The sequence below is a fragment of the Camellia sinensis genome, chromosome 4 (assembly GCF_055761805.1).
Source record: "Camellia sinensis isolate YWXY chromosome 4, ASM5576180v1, whole genome shotgun sequence".
Classification (NCBI taxonomy): domain Eukaryota; kingdom Viridiplantae; phylum Streptophyta; class Magnoliopsida; order Ericales; family Theaceae; genus Camellia; species Camellia sinensis.
The window spans coordinates 100,944,674-100,969,975 of NC_138964.1; the positions used below are offsets into that span (position 1 = coordinate 100,944,674).

The 25,302-nt window shown below is 35.8% G+C and overlaps 1 protein-coding gene across 2 annotated transcripts in view; it reads left to right on the forward strand.

Moving 5' to 3' along the window:
- LOC114283566 (uncharacterized) overlaps positions 1–25,302 on the forward strand; it is a 46,910-nt gene that overhangs the window by 11,942 nt on the left and 9,666 nt on the right. Inside the window, exons 8-14 of one of the 2 annotated variants that reach the window (XM_028226425.2) lie at positions 409–480; positions 715–770; positions 12,689–12,774; positions 13,930–14,020; positions 14,102–14,259; positions 14,366–14,457; positions 15,194–15,256. In XM_028226425.2, the coding sequence (XP_028082226.2) occupies positions 409–480; positions 715–770; positions 12,689–12,774; positions 13,930–14,020; positions 14,102–14,259; positions 14,366–14,457; positions 15,194–15,256 (618 nt within the window). The remainder of the gene's footprint in view (positions 1–408; positions 481–714; positions 771–12,688; positions 12,775–13,929; positions 14,021–14,101; positions 14,260–14,365; positions 14,458–15,193; positions 15,257–25,302) is intronic. The other variant, XM_028226427.2, reaches the window with a different exon arrangement.

The following is a 25,302-nucleotide window of genomic DNA, read 5'->3' on the forward strand; positions in this document are numbered from 1 at the left end:
AATCTTTGTTTTATGGGAAGATTTGCTTTGATACTAGAGGGTGTTACTTATTTGTAAAATACATGAAAATAATTATATTAAATTGTGCTACTGTTGCTATGCCACATTTGGTATGTGCATGGTCACATAATTAAAGCATGGGTACCACTAAATCATATAATTGGTGGATATTTTCTTACGTTATATCCATTGAATGTTGTCTTTCTAATTTGAACTTTTCCTTATGACTCTATTAGTGCTATTATGTTTTGCTCTATAAGTTATATTTATACAATATTATCCATGAATGCATCAACTTGCTGCTAAGACTAGGTTTTTTCATGGAGTCATTTTTCTTAAATCTTTTTGCAAGTATGATTCATGTGAAATTTTTCTGGAAAATTTCATTTGTATGCCTTACTTATGCAGGGAAGTTTTACAGGGCCAAGGATAATCTGGTCTGGCTCTAGCCTACGAACTGAAGCTACTGGCTATGGGCTGGTATGTAATATTTCTTTCTCCATCTCTCTTTGTATGTATGTGTGCACATGTGCATGGATGGGTGGGTTTGAGATGTGCATGTTCACATTTATGCATCCTTCTTTGTATGTTTGTGTGGAGAATCTTTATTTTTTTCTTTGACTGGATGTCTGTCATTGTTTTTTCCTTGTTATCGCCTCCTGATTTATGCCTCTGTTGCATATTTGAAATCTCACAACTCCCTTGATTTTGCAGGTTTTCTTTGCACAACTTATTCTTGCAGACATGAATAAAGAACTTAAAGGACTAAGGTTCGTTACTTAGATTGTTTTTTGATAAGTAGCATATTATAAAAGAAAAGGCACCAAGGGGTTGCCTCCTGTATACACTATAAGAAAATTAAAAAAGCACCTAGAACTTCTATACATAAGATCTCTACTCAAAAAACTACAAAGTTCAAAAAATTGGTTCAAGGATGGATAAATACTTATCAAGAACCAACTATACGAAATGGACAAAATTCTACTCTTCAATTGTTTTAAAAAATGGCTCTTTCTTCTCATCAGAAGTCCAAGTCATATTTTACTACATATACTGAAACAAATTTACCATTGTATAGTTCTAGAAGATTTGATTGGATTTTTTCCCCCTTTTTTATTTTTTTCCATCATTTGTGTGAATGTAGGATTATTGTTATATTCTAAACCGAACTAATCCTTGTGTCCCAATCAAGTGGGGTCGACTATATGAATCTTTTGTTTTTTTCCATTCTACGCTGTGAAGGCTATATGGTCAGTTAATCTAAACCGAACTAACCCTTGTTATATTCATTTTTTTTACTACCGCCTTCCATATCAGTTTAGGCCTTCCTCTCCCCCAAATATTTCCATTTTTGGTGATCATATGGTTCTTACTTACCGTGGCATCTATACATTTCGTTGTACATGACCAAATCATTTCAACATGTTCTCTCTCAACTTATTTACAATTGGTGCTACTCTTATCATTTCGCGAATATATTCATGTCTAATTCTATCTTTCCTAGTCTTATCACACATCCAGTTAAGCATTCTCATCTTAGTTGCACTCATTTTATGAACATGTTGTTTCACAGTTGTTGAACATTCTGTCTTGTGAAGCACACTAGGCTTATAGCTATTGTATAAATTTTTTCTTTCAATTTTGTTGGTATTCATTGATCACATAATATGCTCGATGCACTCATCCGCTTGAGCCAATCTATTTTGATTCTACGGATCACACCGTCTCTAACCTTTCCATTCTTATCAATAATCAAACTTAGGTAATGAAAATGTTTACTATTAGTTATTTTTTGATTTTTAATATTCACTTATCCATTATTTCTACTTCTATTATAACTGTAGTTACATTTCATATATGCAGTTTTATTATGCTAATTTAAACCTTTTTTATTCAAGTGCTTCTCTCCAAATTTCTAGTTTAGTCTTAATCCTTAGTTTCATCCACTAGAATAATATCATCTACGAACAAAATATGCCATAGGACGTTATCCTCAATATGTTTAATTAATTCCTCTATAACTTGGGCGCAAATAGGTAAGGATTCAAAGCTGACCGTTGATACAACCCTATAGTGATTGGAAATTTACTAGTTTCTTCTAAAAGTGATCTAATTGTAGTCACAACTCCATCATACATGTCTTTTATTGCATAATCGCATCAATATATCCTTTGATCTCACCCTTTTCTCCAACATCCACAGGGCTATTTTGGGAAGATGGTTATAATCAGCTTTTTGGTAAAAAACTGCTTATAAGCAGCTTTTTTGTGAGAGAGAAAGTGGGTTATAATCTGGGAAGCGGATTATAACCCACTTCCCAAAATGGCCCACAATATTATATCTCTTGGTATCCTTATCATAAACTTTTTTTATATCTATAAAACCCATATGTAGATTCTTCATTTTCTCTCTGTACTTTTCTATTAATCTTTTTAGTGACTATATCTCTTCCATAGTTAATATGCTTGGCATAAATCCAAACTGATTCTCTTCCACTATTATTGCAACTCTTAAGCGATACTCAATCATTCTCCCACAATTTCATTGTATGACTCATTCATTAACTTAATGCCTGCAATTTTCAATATCTTCTTTATTTTAATATGGAGATTACTAAAATACTCTTTCTTTTTCTCTACTTGTCTACCATTTTCTTAGTTATTCGAATCTTAATAAAGAATTTTATTAACCAAGACATCCCCTTCTTATCAAAGCATTTCCAAGCCTCAATGGGGATACAATTTGGTCCTAATGTCTTACTTTCATTTTCTTCCATGCAAATTCAATCTCAAACTCCCTTATTGATGATAAAATCTATATTCTTTAGTTCCATCGATTCTATCATATTCCTCTCACCTTAAGTTTTTAAAATGCTTTTTGGTTAACAGTGTCTCAAAATATTTTTTTTTCACCTTTCCTTATTCTCCTCATCTTTCACTACACTCTGAAATCCTCACTTTTTATGCATTTAATCTGATTGAAGTATCTTGTTTTCCTTTCTTTCAATTTAACAAATTTGTAAGCATTCTTTTTTCCATCTTTACTATCTAATTTAGAATAAAGATAATTTGCAGTTATTTTCCTGCTTGTTTTTGCACTGATCCTCATCTTGTTTGTGATGACTGACTTGTAAGATTGCAAAGAAGACCTGTTTGCCCCTACTTCTTGCGTCGTAAAAGACCTTATCCATCCAGCACTCCCCCTCACTGAGAAATATGGCTTTTGTATGGAGTTTCTCAATAAGATCATAACCTTTAGATTCAGCTCTAACACAAAGCTTATGCTCTAATGAAATTCTGATAGAGGTATTGAATGACAATTCAAGCAAAAGCTGCTGGTTCAGAAAAATTTGTAAGGGGAAATAAGGTGAATAATGTTGAGGTTAATTGACAGACATGATGGAGATATTCATAATTTGCGAGATTATTTTTCAGATTTAAAAAAATTTAAACAAATAAACTTTCAGGTATGTATGGTTGTGTGTGGTTATCATGGTGTGTTTAGTGGAGGTGGTGGCTTTGGAAGTGCTTTCTAATGAGGTGGTCACTAATAAGGTGGATTTCAGTGAAGGTTGTGGTCATGGGATGGCTTTTAACAATGAAAACTATTCAGCAACTTGATTGTCACGCCCCACATTTTATTACTCGGAATCCATTATCAAATTCATTAAACATATTCAATTTCAGAGATAACATGCGGAAACTCTTTACATCATTTGTAAGAATAAATAAAAATTCTCTCATCCGTAAATGCAACATGTATATATTTAAATAATTGCCTGCAAGCTTACATCTTTAACAGTAAAAGAAAGGGTTTAACCTTTTTACATCAATGGCATTCTGCCTACAAATAAAAGGCCCCGTGGCTAACACATAAAGAAGATCCTCAATCTTGAAACACCTCTCGACGTTCACCTGAAAAAAGATTAGCAACGTGGGATAAACATAAAGTTCAGTAAGGATCTCAATATGATCCTAAACAATAGCAACTTACAGATAGCTATGATCATGAACGCATCAAGTCATATCATATATATAAAGTGACGGTTTATACCGAAATATACTTATATAGGAACTTTTCTCAAAAACATTCTGTAAGAAATAATGTATAGAGAAAGAGAGAGAATAAATTGTATGTATTATTATTGATTGATATGTTGTTTATTGATTGATAGATATATTAGTACAAATGTGAGAGGCTCCTTATATAGGAGATATAGGTGTAGTAGGTGAAGTGGAGGTGGTAGTGGTGTAGGTGAAGTGGAGGTGGTAGTGGTGTAGTGGGTTAGGTTTAGTGGAGTAGGTGAGGTGGTAGTGGTGGTAGGTGATGGTAAATTCTAACAGCCCCCCGCAAACTCAAGGAGGATAGAAACTAACCAACTTGAGTTTGAAGAGAGGAACAAAACAAGAAAATACATAAAAAAAGGATAGGAGACACTGTATGGTCGTGTCAGACCGTTGGTGAAGACACTGTATGGTGGTGTCATAACGTTGTAGAGGACACTGTATGGTGGTGTCATAATGTTGTAGATGACAGTTTATGGGGTCATGTCGGACCGTTGTAGAAGACAGTTTATGGGGTCATGTCGGACCGTTGTAGCAGACAATGTTGTGACAGTTGTTGTGACAGTTTACGGAGTCTTGCTGGACCCTTGTAGAAACTAACCGGAATCAATGTCGGGACAGTTTACAGAGTCTTGTCGGACCCATAAAGGAGCTAACCGGAATCACTGTCGGGACAGTTTACGAGTCTTGTCGGACCCATGAAGGAGTTAACCGGAATTAATGTCGGGACAGTTTACAGAGTCTTGTCGGACCCATAAAGGAGCTAACCGGAATCAATGTCGAGACAGTTTACAGAGTCTTGTCGGACCCATAAAGGAGCTAACCGGAATCAATGTCGGGACAGTTTACAGAGTCTTGTCGGACCCCTAAAGGAGCTAACCGATTTGGAGGTCCGCCGTATGCTGCAGTGGAGGAGCAGGGAGTAGTGATCATGCCCAGTGGAGTGGGAAACACGGAGGCAACACCGGCAAGGGCCGCCCAGGACGGAGGCAAGAAGAAAAGACCGGCGGCAGAGTAGAGAAAAATCCCACTGTGCCGATTTGTGTTGGGTTGGTTTTTTTTTTTTTTTTTTTTTTTTTTTTGTGTAAAATGGTGATCGGGGTGAGCCCCGACATGAATAAAAGGAAATGAGTTTGGTGTGCAGTTTGTCTTCTTCTTCTGCCTTTTTTTTTTTTTTTTTTAATAAAATAAATAAAGAAATAAATAAAATAAAAGAAAAGAAAGAAAGTGGAGCAACGGGTGAGGTGCAATAGGTGATGATAATTGTGTGTGAGTGGAGAATAAAGAAAAGAAAAGAAAAGGGGTTGTGCGGCTTTTTTTTTTTTTTTTTTTTTTTTTTTTTTTCTGAAAAAGCATGCTGTGTCCCCAAAGCCAAATAAGTGGAGTATGGTAAGGGTTTCATCCAAAGCCAAAATTCCTGCAGCGAATCACTTCGCAAATCCTAGCATGAGCTTTTTCTCTTTCCAGGCTTATTCATGAATTTCCTGGTGATTTCAAGAGCCTCTGGTGGCATTGTGGCAGAGAACACCCCAACCTGGATTTTGGGTGGCAGCAACTGAGAACACCCCAACCTGGATTTTGGGTGGCAGCAACTGGAAAATATCATAGATCTGATTTTTAAAAAACCTCGTGACAGCATTTCATCAGCTTCATCCAAGACAAACATTTTGATGTAAACAGGGCGAAGTGATTGTCTCCGCAACATGTCAAACACACGACCAGGAGTACCAACAACAACATGAACCCCACTGGAGAGAATGCGCTGATCTTCGCGCACACTAGTCCCTCCAACACAAGCATGAATCTTCACACTTTGCTGGGCAAGTTCAAGAGTGGGTGGAAGAACCAAAGCTTGGCACTCAACCAAGCTATAATCTAGCTGCTGCAGAATTCCAGTTCCAGACTGTCTCGTCATATGAGGTGAAGAATTCTTCTCCATCAGCCTCACACATGACTACAGTTGCACAAATCTTTGTTGATTTTATCAGCGGAATAGGTTGAGGTCCGGCGGGCGGCTAAGGTGAGGTTGCCGCCCGCCGGGGAAGCGAAAATACTAGGTTTTAAACCAGCTCTGATACCATGTAAGAAATAATGTATAGAGAAAGAGAGAGAATAAATTGTATGTATTATTATTGATTGATATGTTGTTTATTGATTGATAGATATATTAGTACAAATGTGAGAGGCTCCTTATATAGGAGATATAGGTGTAGTAGGTGAAGTGGAGGTGGTAGTGGTGTAGGTGAAGTGGAGGTGGTAGTGGTGTAGTGGGTTAGGTTTAGTGGAGTAGGTGAGGTGGTAGTGGTGGTAGGTGATGGTAAATTCTAACACATTCTTTTCATTCAACACTGTAAGCGATCCACCTTTCTTTTCTTTTCATTACCCCTGTAGAAATTTAATGTATAAAGAGAAATAGAGAATTGTATTATTGATTGATTGTGATGATTCTGTATTACAAGATTGATTTATTACAATTCCTATACAATCTATATATAGAAGAAAATGTGGTAGTAGGTGTAGTGGAGGTGATAGTGGGTTAGGTGAAGTGGAGTGTGTGGTGAAGTGGAGGTAGGTGAAGTGGAGTGTGTGGTGAAGTGGAGGTAGGTGAAGTGGAGTGTGTAGTGGAGTAGGTGAAGGTAAAGATGGGAAATTCTAACAGCCCCCCGCAAACTCAAGGAGGAGAGAAACTAACCAACTTGAGTTTGGAGAGAGTAACAAAACAAGAAAATACATAAAAATAAAAAAAAAAGGATAGGAGACACTGTATGGTCGTGTCAGACCGTTGGTGAAGACACTGTATGGGGTGTCATAACGTTGTAGAGGACACTGTATGGTGGTGTCAGACCGATGTAGAAGACAGTTTATGGGGTCATGTCGGACCGTTGTAGAAGACAGTTTATGGGGTCATGTCGGACCGTTGTAGAAGACAGTTTATGGGGTCATGTCGGACCGTTTGTAGAAGACAGTTTATGGGGTCATGTCGGACCGTTGTAGAAGACAGTTTATGGGGTCATGTCGGACCGTTGTAGAAGACAATGTTGTGACAGTTTACGGAGTCTTGCTGGACCCTTGTAGAAACTAACCGGAATCAATGTCGGGACAGTTTACAGAGTCTTGTCGGACCCTTGAAAAAGCTAACCGGTATCAAATGTCGGGACAGTTTATAGAGTCTTGTCGGACCCTTGTAAAAGTGATACCCTCAAAAGGTGTGCCCAATTTTGTCAAAAAAGGCGTGCCATCAAAAGGCGTGCCCAATTCATCAAAAGGTGTGCCGGACATGATGGCGAGGCACGTGGGCGCCTTGGCTTGCGTGCCCGTTTGTCGGCTGGTGGTAAGAGGCGCGCGATGCGCGTGGCTGCCTCGACTATTTAACCAAGGTTGAGGCGGAGGCTGTGCAAACCAGTCTGAAACCGCCGAAAATCCTTTGAAAAAACTCTTCCGTTTCTGAGAAAGAGATTCTGGAACACTCTGTTGCCATTCTGTCACCAACCCTTCCGAACATTACCAGTCTGAAATTGCTATTTCGCTGAAACACTTAGCAACCCAAAAAACATGGCCTCTTCTTCCCGTCCAGCTACCCAGAACCTGCTCACGCTCTTTCCAGAACTGAACGAGCCCACAAGAGAAATAATTGGTGCGGTGGCCAGTGAACCTCAACCAAACACTCCGGAGTTTGCTCCGTTGAACTTTCCGATGCGGTCGGTGGAGCAAAGAATGGCAGTGCAGTCGGATGTGGAGGCCAATCAGTATACTCTGAAGGCATGTGTGGAAAGCATGACGGCGGTCACAAACTTGTCGAACCGGCTGCAGAGTAGAACAAATGAGGTGCAGCATTTAAACTCCCAGCTGGCTCTGCTCCAACGCATGTATAAGGATGCGCGAGCAGAGATAAGTGTGCTAAAGACAGAAAACAAGGAGCTGAAGCGGAAGGCCACCGTGATGTTCCGATTTGGAGGGCCTCCATATGCTGCAGTGGAGGAGCAGGGAGTGAACGTGCTCAGTGGAGTGGGAAACACGGAGGCAATACCGTCAAGGACCGCCCAAGACGGAGGCAAAAAGAAGAGACCTGCAGCAGAGTAGAGAAGAAAAATTCTGCCTATGGATGTGGTTTTTGTTTTTGTTTTTGTTTTTTTTTTTTTTTTTTTTTTTTTTTGATGTAAAATAGTGAACGGGGTTGATCCCTGAGATGAATAAAATATGGTGTGTTGTGCAAATTTGTAAATGATTTTGGGTTTTTTTTTTTTTTTTTTTTTTTTTTTTTTTTTTGTGTGTTGGAAATGAAAAAGAAAAGATAAAAAAATAAAGAAATTGGAGTGGAGTGCAAAAGGGAAAGAGTGACGCAGCTGTGTCAGGAGAAAAAGAAAAAATGATATGAGGTTGTGCAAAAGTAATATATGATAATAAATATATACATATATATATATATTATATATATAGTAAAAGAAAAGAAAGTGGAGTGGTCTTGGTGGATCACGTGAGTAACCTTTTTTTTTTTTTTATTTATTTATTTATTTTTTTTATTTTTATTTTATAATTGGTTTCGCAAAAAAAAACAGAAAGAGTGGCTGGTATATATATTATATATCTAATATATTGGAGAGTTGGGTATCAGGCTCTGGCAAGGATTCTTTCAGCTTTTCATCAAGAACCACAACCGTAATATGTAAGATATATAATATATATACATATATCCCATGCGCTGGAGAGTTGGGTGTAAAGTTGTGTGGGTGGAGAATAAAGAAAAGAAAAGAAAGGGAATCATGTGGTTGTATTTTGAATTGTTGCCTGGGTGGAGAATAAAGAAAAGAAAGGGAATCATGTGTATAATTAAAGTGGGTCTAGGGAGAGAAAGGGACCAGAGAGAGAGAGAAATCGGTCAAGTGAGATTTGAGATTCACCAACTTGATCAAAGAATGTGAAGAGCGCATTACAGAGGAAAAATGGTGAGGTACCCAGTCAATCGCTGGATCAAACTTCAACTAGTGTTGCAGGCAAGTGTCGAGCTGAACATCATTACGTATACAGCTTTACTTGATGGTCTATGTGAAGAAGGGAGGATGAAGGAAGCTGGAGAAGTTTTTACAGCAATGCTGAAAGCCAAGGTAGCTCCAAACCAGCAACTCTATACTGTCCTTGTTCATGGGTATATTAAGGCAAAACAGATGGAGAATGCCACTGTTATCTTGAAAGAAATGAAAGGAAAGAGCATCGAACCAGATTTGTTGATGTATGGAACTATCATCTGGGGTCTCTGCAAACAAGACGCTTGTTGATGAGGCTGAGAACTGGTCCTTCGGTCACGTCCGAAGAAGCCCCTCCCGCCGCAGCCATTGGAAGGAGATGAGTGCTTGTTGGAGGTTTTGCTTTGGCGAGGTATGTGTAAAAAAATCTTAGCGGACTAGGTTGAGGTCCGGCGGGCGGCTAAGGTGAGGTTGCCGCCCGCCGGGGAAGCGAAAATAGTAGGTTCTAAACCTGCTCTGATACCATGTAGAAATTTAATGTATAAAGAGAAATAGAGAATTGTATTATTGATTGATTGTGATGATTCTGTATTACAAGATTGATTTATTACAATTCCTATACAATCTATATATAGAAGAAAATGTGGTAGTAGGTGTAGTGGAGGTGATAGTGGGTTAGGTGAAGTGGAGTGTGTGGTGAAGTGGAGGTAGGTGAAGTGGAGTGTGTGGTGAAGTGGAGGTAGGTGAAGTGGAGTGTGTAGTGGAGTAGGTGAAGGTAAAGATGGGAAATTCTAACAACCCCTTTTCCCCAAACCTTCATGACAATAACAATTCTAGAAAACAATTTCACCAAGCCCATTACTTTTCTCCCATATTCCATACTTACAGCAGATTTGCCTTTTTCAAAACATGTTCACAAATATCCAATTTCCTTCACACTTTCCAAAATCTCAAAATAGTATTTATGTCTGTTCCCAACACATTCATACCTATACATGCATACCTTTAGTAAAAAGGGAAACAACAAATCATCAACAAGTATGTGATCAACAAATGAGGCAACTCGGCCTTTCAAAACTGTAACCATCGTAACCCATAACATACTCAGATACACTGAAACAATGATGATAAAAAGCTCTGCTCTACCTACCATAAGCACGATAAGTTAAGGGTACACCTTTCGGCAAATGACATGCCAAGTTCTTCTGACACAAGCTGAAAGGTACTGGTACCTCTACCAAGTTCTCCAGACACAAGCTGGAAGGTACCTGTACCTCTGCCAAGTTCTCCAGGCGCTAGCTGGAAGGTACTAGTATCACTCATTCTAAGTGTGGTATATAACACCAACCATTACAACGCAACAAAGCACAACCAAGTGTAATACATACACATAAACTATTCAATAATGTTCAACCAACACAAGTGTAATGCATACACAACAATTCAACACAACAATGTCATCCTCCACCGATGACCAATGACAAAACCTCTAGATGCATGTATTCAACATACTTATTAAAATGACTCAACTCTCATGAGATCTTAAACCCAACAACGACACTAGTACGATAGTTAAAGGTACAACCCCCAAATGTGTGTATTCAACACTCATGATATAATAGTTCAACTCTCATATTTATTTTCTGAGACTCAAATAGAGTTATCATTTCATTTTCCATTTTCAAGATCAACTTCCATAATTTTCCAGGTCAACATATTCCAACACTTATTCCAACCCACTTTTCCCAATTCACAAAACCAATTTATTATTTTCATTTCACAAAACCAATTCCACGGATAAGAAAGGCATAACCCATCTCAGTTCAATACGTTCATTTCAAAATAACCCCAATGCCATAGTTAATCCCTTAGCCATTAACTCATTTACACAACCCATATTAACAATAGTAATTTACAAATATTGTTCAACCATCCTCCCTTTTAATTTACCAAATCAAAATATAATTTAGGGCTTTCTCTTCTTTCAACAATATCTTGCTAGATTACACCCCAATTAGCCCAAACAACAATCAATGATAACAAACTTATTCTGAAACAACCAACCCTAGGTTCCCTTTCATGATTTTCAAAGAAATCCAATATGGATATGATTTTCATGCAATATAAATTTACCACATGTCTATCTATGAACGAGGTATTGAAAAAGAGTAAGGAAATCCCTACCTCAAGCTTAGGAGAGAAAACCATCCAAAAATCACTGGCGACAAAACCACGAACCACTAGGACCAAACGGAAGCCCTTGACGAGATCTACAATCCATCTCAAAGGACTATGGTGAAAAGATCACTCTAGGTGAGTAGATCTAGAGATCTTTGAGCAAAAAAAGTGATTTTGGAGAGGGAGAGAGAGTGATACGGTTTAGAGGGAGAAAAGAAAAGAAGAAATAAAGAAAAGGGTTAAGTGGGAACTTATTTATAGTACTAGGTCAAAATAGAAATAAGCCCCAAAGTCAACCCAAAATATCTAGTCAAAATATCTCCAAAAAGTAGGCCCAAACCGGTAGAAAAATCTGGGAAAAAGTCATAGGTGTCGACCCCTGCAACAATGGTGTCGACACCAAAGAGGAAAAAAAATCTGGGAAAGCTTTGACTGCACTGCAGGTGTCAACCCTACCCCAGACTGGTGTCTACCCTATCTTCCAGCGACCAACACACAGACAGAAGAGGGTCGACCTTCTCCCAGTCTGGTGTCTATCCTATGTTCCAGCAACACTTCCAGAACTTCATCAACAGGTAAGGGTCGACCCGAGGAAGGCTGGTGTTGACCCTAGAATGGAATTTCTAAGTCTCCAAGGAACTTTTGACGAGAATAAGTGCGAACAATCAAACCCAACAAGTTTAAATCAATTTGTACTCCTCCAAAACTAAAGTACACAACACCAAAGGTTTCCAAAATAGAATGAAGGGTCCAAATACATTTATCAAAGGTTTTAAAAGGCACAAGTGCTACACTGATCCTGAAGTGACTTTACAGCAAAATCCTAGCAAACTGGATGGTTCATGAAGAGAACTTGTGGGTGACAGAGTCTCTGGCTTGGGGATGTGGTTTAAGAACATAGGCACTTCAAAAGACATGTGCCAAACCTTTTATTCATGCCTTGATTCTATATTTGAAAAATGAACTACGTTCGTTGTATTTTTTTACATAAATTATGGCTAAGACCAATTGTCAAACCGCGGAACTCCTTTTGTCAAACCAAGAACCATACTTTCTCGTTACTAGACGAACTTGAACAACAACAACAACAACAAAAACAAAATGGGGATAAAGTGCATGAGAGTTCTACTTGTTACATTCGATTGATTATAGATCAAAACAAAAAATATTAGAAAATGGATGAACATAACTAGATTAGAGAAGGGCAAAGTTGTTACTGAAATAAGTTAAATTCATGATGACAACTTGTTTTGCCTACCTTTTTGATGGTCATGCAAACCAGAAGGGAGGTCAGTGTTAACTTAAAAATCATGAGGATAGGCATGTATAATTGTCAGAAGCCTCAAGAAGGTGATTTGATTTACCGTATATTTTTTCTTAGGCTTATTGACTGCTTCATTTACGAAAAGAAGAGCAAGAGACATGATGTAAAAGTTTTGTCATTTGATAAGTTCGTTTTAACTGTTCCTATCTGAACTTGTCCAGATGCGTTGTTAGTGGTTCTGGAAAGATTGCAATGCATGTTATAGAGAAGCTTCTTGCTTTTGGTGCTATTCCCATCACAGTATCAGGTATGCTCTAATGTCCAATTAAATTATTTTCAAATCAAATCATATGAAGGAGGTTTTTTTTTTTTTTGTGGTGCGACAAAATTTTTATTTTTATTTTTTGGTTCGACAAAAATTAATTTATTTGAAATGCTTTTAATTCTCTCATTTTTTCCTCCCTGTAAACCTGTTCTTCTGATTTAGCACTTTGCACCTCTTCTTTTTACAAGTAAAAGTAAATATGTATTTGAGCTGTTATTTTAACTTGGAGCATATGCTGAAATACTGCATCATCATGCTTAGCTTTTAGAGTCGTTGTGGCTATAGGATGTCTTGTAATGTTTCAATTGTTTTTTTTCAACCAGTTACAATTGGCAATGCCATCTCTTAAATATGCTTGTGATTAGTATCCATAAATAATCAAGTGGGCATAAGTTTTTCTCCCCCCCCATTTTGTTTTTCAGAGTGGAGTACACAGAAAATTCTGTTACGATTTATACATGCAATACAATATTTTTGTCCTACATAACTTGATAAATTTCATTGAGTTTGTCTTTTGGCCTTTACATTCTATCTATAGTGGGCTTATCATCACGGATAACACATCTTCTGATTATTAAGCATTTAATCCACTTCTAAGAAGCATGGTTGCTTGCAGGAATAGGATAAATTGGAAATATAATTAAAACAGTGATGGTCAGTAACAAATTGGAAAAATTTCAAAATTGCCAAATCGGTTGTTTCCATTTGTATTGATTTGTGCAATAATGATAATGTTGATTGATACCATGTGAGAAAGTTGACCCCAAGCAACATAGTACATGCATTTGAGTCGGGTTTATTCTAGAAGTGTTCCTATGCTTTTGAATGTGATTCACATAGGTGTTTAGTTTCAGACCTTTCAGTTGAAGTGACTCTAAGAACTGGTTTTCTACCAATGTATATCTACTTTGTAGTAGAAACAAATGGTTTAGGGTTGTTTCATCTCTGATGTTGTCTGTTAAAACCAGTACGTAAAGTGTGGAAAATCCTAAGTGATAACTGTTTTTGCATTTCATTATTATTTTTATTTCCTAGGTACTTTAGGAGTGACAGTAGTTAATCCCTACAATGACTGAATACCATTTTATGGACAGTTTGTATAAACACGTGCCTTTGCCGAAAAAAAATATTGTACAGATTCCAAGGGTTATTTGGTGGATGAGGATGGATTTGATTACTTGAAAATAGCTTTTTTGAGAGATATTAAAGCTCAACAAAGAACTTTGAGGTTTGTTGTCCTGTCATTATGTACCAAATTGCACCATTCAATAACTTCGATATTTCCTTATTCATTAAGTGGCGTGTGCAGAGACTATTCAAAGACTTATGCTCGTTCTAAGTACTATGATGAAGCAAAACCTTGGACAGAAAGGTGTGATGTTGCATTTCCTTGTGCTTTGCAAAATGAAATTGATCAGTCTGATGCCATTAATTTAGTTAATTCAGGTTGTCGTATACTAGTAGAAGGTAGTGGTTCTCAATATGATGATGCTTTTAGTTCCTTTTTTCTTTTTCATTTTTTTTTTTTATAAAATTATGTTTGTTATTATTATTATTTTTTTATGTCCCCTAGGTTCCAATATGCCCTGTATGCCTGAAGCAGTTGATGTTCTGAGAAAAGCTGACGTCCTCATTGCTCCTGCTATTGCTGCTGGTGCTGGAGGGGTAGGATTTATCACTGACCTTCTCTCACTTATGCATGCCATATATCTTCAGCATTTTGAAGAACAATGCAATTATGGAATAATTATTTATATCCATGCAAAAAAATTTCGCTTATTATTTTAATTTTCAGTTAATTGTAGACATTCTTCGGTTATTATTATAGTGAAAATGCTTTAACAAACTAACTTGTTTGATGATATTGTATAATTTCTAATTCAAAGTGTCTCTGCCACATCATCATTTGAAGTATTCATGGTCTTATATTTCTTTTAGGTAGTCCCAAGTCCATAGGAAAAGATATGTAGGTTGAAGAAAAACCTGCAGATAAGAAACTTGGATTTTATGTCAGTGCATAAAGAAAGACCAAAACATGAATGGGATGGGGAGTTGTATGCAATTGTGCTTATAGTTAAACATACATGAAATGTGGAGGAAGTTACATGCAATTATGCTCATAGTCTTAAATGTTCTCCTCTGGCAGATTATATTGTTACTATATATTCACCCAAAATAGAATTAGATGAACATATTGAGCAGAAATAGCTTGGAGAGAAATGCATGGAGTAATTGAAGGTAAACCTGAATACGAGAAAATGTGTAGGAGGAAGTTAAATGGAAGAAATTGTTCTGTAATTGTTTTTCTTTCCCATCTTTATTTGTGATATTGCTCTTGGTTTTCTTTAACAATAACAATTTTTTGATTTATGTGTGAAATGTGTAATCGCTTGGTTTTTAGGTTGCTGCTGGAGAACTTGAACTGATTAACTGGTCCCCTGAAGAATTTGAATCTAAATTGCAGGTGAGGTTTTCTAATTATGAATTTAGTTGCTGGATTGTGTTAGAACTAGAACAATTGCTCATCTTTTTTGTTTCGTTTTGTTAAGTAAGAAAATTTTATGACAAAATATAGGATATTACAATATAGTTTAAGACTCGCTAGAGGGCAACCAGGTAAGCACTCCTTAACTAAGGAGCTAAGAAGCATGTAAACTTCTATGGTGGAGGCATGTCACATTGGACACTTGTGTCAGACACTAACAATCTACGGACACTCCTTAAATTGTTTTGTACTTCTTCAACATGTCTTCATTAAAAAATTAAATTCATAATATCATACACTTTACACCCAAGTAGCACAGACATGGACACGGCAATGACACGCCAACACATCGATTTCAAAAAAAATGCAAGACACAACACTTCTAGGACATGTTAAAAATTTATATTTTATAAATTTATTATGTATGTAAAATATATGAATAGTTTATTCAAAGGTAAATAACAAAAAAACATAACACTAACTAAAATTAAAGAGTCTTATAAATTAAACATCAAAATATCATTTACATAACAATTACAATCTCAAGAATGTAAAACAATTGGAGAATATAGAAATATACATGGTGTTAGTGGCGGAGCCACAGCTAGTCCAGGGGGTCATGTGCCCCCCCTGGGTTTTGGGAATTTTTTTTTTGCAAATATAAAGAATATATTTTAAATAAAAAAATTATAATATATTATTTGGAGTGAAATATCAATGACATTTTTAAAATTATTATAATAATAATGGTTGTTTTTTATTTATTTATTAAAAATAAAGATATTACGATAAGTCATATTAGTATCTATGAAAATTTCAATACAATGATGATGTCTATCATTATTGACATACAATTATAATTAATCTCAATGAAGATATGGAATTTATTGAATTGCTAGTTATATTTGACTTGTGGGGTTTACCCTCCATGTGTTTCTTTACTATTGGTTGGTGATATCATATGTCAATGATAACGCGGTACTACTATTATATTGAATTTTTACTGAAATTTTGTATAAAAATTTATTTTATCATTATATAATTTATTTTAAATCTTATATCCATGGCTTATTTTATTTTATTTTATATTGTTTATGATATACTAGTTACAAATAAAATATATATATATATATATACATACATATATTTATCTTTCTTGAAGTCAATCGTAAAAATTTATGTGAAATATTTTTTGTAAAAATTTTCAATGTTTTAATTAATAAGTGCCCTATCTGATTTAATTTCTTGGCTCCGCCATTGCATGGTGTATTCATCTTATAAGTGGTTCAATACATTAAATTGAATAAGTTGCATTCCAAATAATACAAAACATTGTTACTATGAAGACATTCATCACATAGGTTATGTTTGGATGGTTTAAGAAGTATTGCCAAAGTGTCCGTAAAATGTCCGATATTATGAATTTACATTTTTAATTAAGCCACGTTGAAGAAGTGTTGGACACAATTTTTAAGAGTATCCACACAGTGTTGTGTTCTACATGGGTGTCCAACACGACACGCCTCCTCTATAGAAGTGTCTATGCTTTTTAGCTTCACAGACACTTGGTAGACTCTTCGGTAATACTAGATGACCTATGTAATGAATCTCTTTATAGTAACAATGTTTTGCATTTTTCATAAGAGTGGTGCTACATCCCCCCAATACATTACCCACATTTTGACCTCTAATGAGGTGAAAGAGAGAGAAAATAGAGAGAGATAGAGAGAGGAGGGATAAGGAGTGAGGAGTGTGGGTCCATTCCACATCATTAGGGGTGGATTGGTGTCACGACCAAAACCCGCCCCCATAGGTTTAGTATCGTAACCGGCCAGTAATCCGTAGATTACCGAAGGCCTCTTAAACAGAAAACAAATTATTAGGGGCTAGCGGAAGTAAATAATAAATATACAATGTCCATTAAGCTGTGCAGACTTACATGAGACAGAAAAATTTTAAACTTTGTTTTTTTATACATATATATCACATCATCATATATACCGATTAGACAAAAAAGGACTTATCCCTAACTACAAAATAAATGAAACTTAAACTTTAATCACATGGCTTTGACCATTTGACATATCTGGAACCTCTACGGGAGACATAGGTTGGTTGACAGGACAAAGTCCAGGCAGAAGTTGTAGGCTTAGTCACGTGCCTGATCACCTACATACATAAATAATACAGTGAGCTGGAGCCCAGTGAATAATCTCGATGTAAAGAGGTTAAATAAATAAGATCCATAGCTTAAACAAAACAATATAGTGTTCTTCACATAATTAAAGCATACTTCAGAAACATATAATAACTAATATGGACCATCAAGTCTTTTCACAATTCGCAATACCCAATTGCCTTATCAAAATTTGTCGGAATACCACATAGAACGTTCACTGCAGAACGAAACATTCGGAACGCTCTTATTGAGCGGCTTCATACAAAACACCCACAGAGGACGACTTCATGCAAAACGCTTATATAGGACGACATTATACAGAACATCCTTATTGGACGACTTATGCGAAACGTCCACTTGGGACGACTTGGTACAAAACGTCCATATAGGACGCGCTCATGCAAAACGCCCACTTCGGTGACTTTATTCAAAACGTCTATAACGGGCAGATATCATACCGATCGATACAATTGAAATCATGCAAAATGATCAATACAATCGAAATCATGCGAAACGATCATAAAAGGTTGATGTCATATATTATATCACAATGAGTCAATAGCTTATACTGAACGTAAATGACGAGTTAAATACTATACAGAAGTCATTGGGGATCAAAAGACATTTCCCAAGCTGTTATCATAGTTATCGTTTCAAAAGGAACTCATTCTTTCTTAAACAAATTCCATTTTTGAAAAGCTTATCATATCTAACAAAATCTCATTTTCAAAACATATCGTATCGTACACGTTTTATAGTTTCAAAGTATAACTAAACAGTTCCAAGGTTCTTGTTCACAAACTTATAGTATCAACATTTCATAAACGTTTCATAACAAAACATAGGTGGCCCAAATTACCAGATAATATAGTCATTCTCAAAGTAATTCAGACACAAAAATATCTTTACAAAGAAATTACTCATTGTGCTCGGCCGGATGATACTCCTTGTGCAAGCGACCTACACAAACAAACCCGAAGTTCTACTATACTTATTCTTTCTTTATTCAAATGAATCGGGTTCTCATTTCACATATTCTTTCATTACTAAATCCTTCTTTTCCAAATGGACAGATTTCTAACTTGGTTTCTTAATCAATCATTACTAAATCAGTGATTTATTCATGCAAAGATTTCAAATATTTTTCCTTGATTTTCAAAACATGAAATTAAAGTTATAAAACTCGTAAAAACATATTTGCATGTAATTTATGAAGCTTAATTTAACCATAATTTTCCAAAATCAAGTCCAAAATAATTACTTTCTAATTTTACTTTCATTAACTTGATCTTAACTCCAACTCATCATTTTCTTATCAATTTTCCTAACAAATATTGCATTTGCATGTATGTAATTCAAATAAAACTAACTAATTTAATATATTCCACAACATGTTTAAATTAAATAAAACTCTTAAATTACATTACATGCATGGATCAGAGATTAAAATCAAAACTTCATTTAACTCCATGATTAAACCCTTCTCATGAACTCAATGTTTTCAAAACTTTTTCTTCAAAATCAAATACATAATAAACTTGCGTGGCTCAAATCCTTTCAAAACTCATGGTGCATGTAAATATACATCTCATATATGTCAAGGTTTCCAAATTCAAGCTCAATTTGAAGACTTCTTACAATTATTTCCATAACTATAAACATGTACGTAACCCATTTCATGTTTAGAACCCAATTTCCTTCTAATTCCATGAATAGAATCTTAAATCCTTCTCAATCTCAAGTATTATGAGAAAATACTACAAAATAAAACCAAAAAAACAATTAATTCTCCAAATTAATTTCCATATTTATTCTTTAATTTCTCCAATTTACATGCATGTAAAAATGAGACTCAAAATTCATGTAAGTCATTCAAAATCAAACCCAAAAAAAAAAAAAAAAAAATTAATTTCTAAGTTGATTTCCATAACCATGAGCCTAACTTAATTTTCTTATTCAAACCCATTTCCTTACAAGTTCCTTAAATTGATTCCATAACTTCCTTAATTTCAACTAGTATATAAAATTTGTACATGAATTAAACATAAATCTCTTACCGGAAGCTTCAATGTCAAAGGTAATGTGTTGATTTCCTCTAACTCCCCTTGTTATTCCTTCAATTTCCATCACAAAGTGGGTTTCTCTCTCTACACCCTTGAGCTCTCAAACTCACTCTCTTTCTAAGCTTCTTTTCAGCAGAAAATGGTGGACTCAAGAATGAGCTCCCTCTCTTCTTCTTGACTCACATATAACACACATTTCACTTCTTAATAATGCCCCACGTGTGCACACACTTGCACCTCTTCTTTGAGCTCCACCTCAAGACATACATGCACACCCACCTAAAGAATTTCCCTGCACACACAGAATTTCTCTGCACACCCATATCTACATACACCATCAAATTTTAGATCATTCAATTTATGATCAAAATTAACTTAATTAGGCAACACTTGATCTTAATACATCTTGATTAGCACATAAGTTAATTAATCATAACTAATCATAAATCCCACATAATTTAATTAGTCTAATTTGACTTTCGTTAAGGCCCAATTAATTATATTTAATTTATCATTCTGAATCAAATTTTTAATTAAACTCCCAAAAGGCTCCAAATATTAAATTAAACTTATTTCCATCCTCAATTTTGGTTTCTTAAATCATTAAGGCCTTCAATTTCATATTAAACTTCAAAATCTTCGTTAATAAATAACATATTCGATTGAACACCTTATAAATAAATTTAATTCCCAATTCTCACAACTTAATCAACTCTAATTCTGGCCCACTTAATAAAATCTCAATTCTACTACTTGAATTGAATAGTTAATTAAACTCCCATATGGTCCGATGTTCGAAATTAAAATAATTCAATTCACCAATTATAATCTTTTGAACCATTTAGGCTTTCAATTTCTAATTTCAAAATAAATTCTCAATAGAATCATGTACGAATTGATCCCTATAATTTTCATAAATCACAGATAAATTAGAATAATTTTCGTAAATCTCCTTAATTAATTAAATGTTAATTATTATACGTGGTGGGGTCTTCACAATGGGGGGTGCTCAATTAGAGCTCCCAAGCATTTTTCTTTTCATAATGCAATTGTTGCATTCTAATTATGTTTTAAAACATTTATGAGATGAATATATCATATGTATTTCAATGTTTTACAATTGTTTTGCATTTTTTGGAAATCAATTGTTATGTGAATTTCCCTTGATGTTGAAGTTATGTAATATATTGCTTTTTAATTTTAATTAGTATTATGTTGCTTCTTTGTTTTTTTTCTTTTTTCATTACATTTGAATAAACTATTTCCTATGTTTCACATATAATAAATTTTTGACTTGTTGCCCAGTATATCATGTCCTGCATTTTGAAAATCGACTTGTTAGGGTGTTCATGTTGTGTCACATGTCTGTGGCTATGCTACTTAGCTTAGGAGAAGCATAATGTCTAGCCAAATAAAACTATACACCTTAAAAAGCCCAAAACTAAACAATGCACAAAGACACAGCCCAACTGGCATAAAAGCCCAATGGGCACACACCGAACTCAGGCCAAGTGTCAGAAGACAACTACAGCTGGCAAAAAAGGAATCCAACTGTTTCACATAAGCTCAAATGCGGTAGAATGAGCCCAGACATGGAGCTTAATAACACATTCCCTGACCAATCTGACATAAATCTGGAAAACCTGGCTTCTCATTGGAACACCCAAGACAAACTCTGCTTCCCAAAGAGTTCTTCCTACAAGCTCCACAACATTCCTGGCCAATCTGGTATGTGAGAAAAACAGGTACAAACCTCTCCTCTCTCCCAAGAGTGACACAAAGTGTGAGACGATGTGCAACTTCAACCTCACAACTTGAAAGCAGCAACACAATAAGTTTGAAGCCAAGCTACATTTGACTTCCCCCACTCTGTAAAGATTAATCTGCACCACCAAACCCTCATCCATCACCATGGTAACCAGGGTTTTCGTCAGTGTAACAAAATAGTAGTCGTTGGCCGCAAAAGGAAAAAACCATGAAATGATTAATTTAAAACCAACTACTAGTTTTGTGTACTATAGACATGAACTATATCAATGTTCATTGGACAAGCACTAAAAGATCCCACCAATCCCACAACTGGAGCAGAGTAAGATGAAACCAAATCAGCAAGGCAACAAACAACCCAAGACTAAAGCGACCCTCTATCTATCAGAAGCAGCCCACTAACCGTGATGATGCCACACATGTCACCACGTTAAGTCAACAATTGTCCCAATAGATTAAGTTGTTAAGAAATGGGCTCAACAATGTATATTAAGCTAATATTTTCCTTCATGTGCGACCCTTATCTTGCACATAGAGAGTCAAACAGATTGCGAGAATAAGGTGCACTAACATAGATAGAATAAAGTTTACAATGACAGAGATAACAGGGGTGACAAGATTTGAACCTTGGACCTCCTGGAACTGAAGCTTTCATACCAAGTTGAAGTGCAAAATATGATAAGTCAGGGTTAGAGGAGAAGAATAGAGAAATGAGAATTGAACAAATAGGTATCGGGTGTGTAAAGCATTAGGAACAGACCAAGTGCACCCTTGGTTCTACATCACAGTTGAACAACCAATAAAGCTCCCATGGAAAGATTGAATCCAGCTCCTTGACACTCTCCAAGAGCACAACCAAACCACAAGAGATTTTTAAAACGCCAACCATGGGCTGGGGCACAGCAACAGAAGGATAAGCCAAAATAGCATGCCTCCTTCACCATGGGTGGCATTCAAGCTCAACCCATGAGAAGCTCTCAACTCTAGAGAGGGACCAACAGTTCTATATCCTGGAGTGTACAAATTTAGAAGCCAACTGACTATTTTTTATGCCAGTTTTCTCATTCTAGCATAGTGTAGCTCAAAATGCCGAATAAAGACAATAATGTAAACAACTCAATCTTGGACATGCACATCTTTTGCACTCTGGAATTTAACTCTAATGTAGTCTTGGTAACTTGGAAATTATTGGAAAGGCCATTTATAATTGTTAATGACATCTACCGACAATTACTAAGTAAATCATTATTGATAAATCTTTATCTTGTAATTTGTTGTAATTAATAAGCTAATCCAAATTGTCTACTGTTTGAATTTGTAATATGAAACTTTGTCCTCAATTCATTGAGAAGTTGAAGATTTGTTATACAGACCATGAATTTTCTTAGGATCCTGGTGCATTTTGATAGTGTTGTCTAATTTCATCTTTGCACTGGTTACTAAGTTTTCATCTCCTTGAGTTTATAGCGCACAAATTTTTAGCTGACGATGACTCCCTCTTTCTCTTGTTTGCCATCCCCTAAAGATTTCCGTGGTTCTTGAGGCAACAACAGCAACTGGATTGAAATAAGCTACGAGAAAAAGGAAATTTAAAGTAGTCTTATAACAAGAACTAACCCCTCTAAAAGTTAGCCCTATACAATGGCCTTGTGTTTCCTATTTGGGTCAATTTGGGTTAATTAAATTTGGAGGGTCCATCATGGATTGTATTAACTTCAATTGTGTTATTTCTTTTCTAAGTCAAAATTGAAGTCTAACACAAGTTCAGAAACACCCATTAATGTAGAGAAAAAAGCTGTATGATGTGTTAATTGGCTCAAGAGTGTGCGAAAATGGTGCTTCAAGGTAAATTCATATAAGCATTATTGTTGAACTTGATTGTGCATATATCACATGTTGACTTTGTCGACGATTTGTATTTGTAAGGAACAAAGAATTAAGTTTGGATGGAAACTGTTAGATTTACATATGAGGAAGAAGAAGAATGAATGACAAGAGAAAGAGAGAGAACGGTAGAAATTGTATTTACACACTAAAGGAATTAGGGTTCTCCTCAAATTACATAACCACCCTTAGACATAAATAACTTTTAGTACATAACACTCCCCTCAAATTGGTGCAAAGATATCTCTCATGCCCAGCTTGCAACAAATAGAATGAAAGATCTTATTGCTAAGACCTTTTGTAAATACATCAACCAATTGATCTTCAGACTTCACGAAAGGCATACTTATCAAACCTGTATTCAATTTCTCCTTAATAAAATGTTTGTTTGTCAATTTCAATATGCATGGTCTTATTATGATGGACAGGATTGTGAGCAATATTGATGGCAATTTTGTTATCACAGTATAGAGTCATGGGTTCACCGCAACGATTCCTATATAATCCAACAAGGACTAAAGCTACATAAGTTCACATGTTCCATACGCCATAGCTCGGTATTCTACCTCTGCACTAGACTTGGATACCACTACTTGCTTCATAGTACGTCAGGTGACTAAATTTCCCCCCACAAAAGTGTAGTAACCGGATGTAGACCTTCTGTCATTTATAAAACCTGCCCAATCTATATCTGTAAATGCCTGCAACCTCAAGTGACCATGATTAGAAAACAAAATCCCTTTTCTTGGGTCTGATTTAAGGTACCTCAAAATGTGATACACGACTTCCAAATGTGTTACACGAGAATCATGCATAAACTGACTTACTATCTTAACGGCATAGGGAATACCCAGCCTAGTGTGGGATAGGTATATAAGTCGTTCCACAAGTCTTTGGTGCCTTTCCTTCTCCACAGAGTTACAAACACTACTGCAAAGATAATGATTAACCTCAATTAGCGAATCAGCTGGTTTACAACCTAACATGCTAGTTTCCTTAAGAAGATCTAAAATGTATTTTCTTTGAGAAATAAAGATGTTTTTATCAGACCTGGCAATTTCTATCTTAAGAAAGTACCTCAACGGGCCAAGATCTTTTAATCTCAAATTTCTTGGCCAATTGGATCTTAGGATGTGTCACATCCTCATCATTCCCTGTCACAATTATATTATCCACATATACAATAAGCACCATTACCTTATTTGTATTGTATTTGACAAAGATGGTGTGATCTGCATTGCTTTGCTTATACTCAAATCTTAACATAACTTTTAGAAATCTGTCAAATCAAGTTCGAGGAGACTGTTTCAAACCACATAAAGACTTTTTCAAACTGCAGAATTTTCCAACTGTAGATTGAGATGAGAATCCTGATGGCACATCCATATATATCTCCTCCAAATCACCATGGAGAAATGCATTCTTCACATCTAGTTGTTGTAAAGGCCACCCTAGGTTAGTCGCACATGAAAGAATGACTCGAATGGAATTCATCTTTGCTACAGGAGCAAAGGTTTCTTGATAATCAATTCTATATGTGTGTAAATCCCTTGGCCACTAGTCTTGCTCTGTACCATTAAATTGTCCTATTTGTTTTCTGCGTAATAGTAAACACCCACTCGCACCCCACTGTTTTTTTTTTTTTTTTTTTTTTTGTTCATTTGGAAGAGGAACCAACTCCCAAGTATTATTCTTGCTCAAAGCTTGCATCTCTTCTACCATAGCTCATTTCCACTTAGGATCATTAACATCTTCTTTCTAACCCTGTGGGATACACACAGAAGACAAAGATGAAATACAAGTACGATATACAGGAGACAATGAATTATATGACACAAATTTAGAAGTAAGGTGTTGAGTACAAGCTCTAACCCCTTTTCTAACAGTAATAGGAAGACTCAAATCATCAACAACATGACTGTCAACTGTTGGTGAAGAAATAGAATGAGGCTCATTACTTGTGGAATCAATCGAAACAGGATCTGGAATTGGCACGAGGGACGATGATTGATCTGGTGGCATAAGGGATGTGTCCTCGTTTTGACGTTGTGATTAAGTTTTAAGATCAACCCTATCCAAATGGCCAAACGGCCACTGATGTTAGGCTCACCATTAATAGTACTCTTATGCTC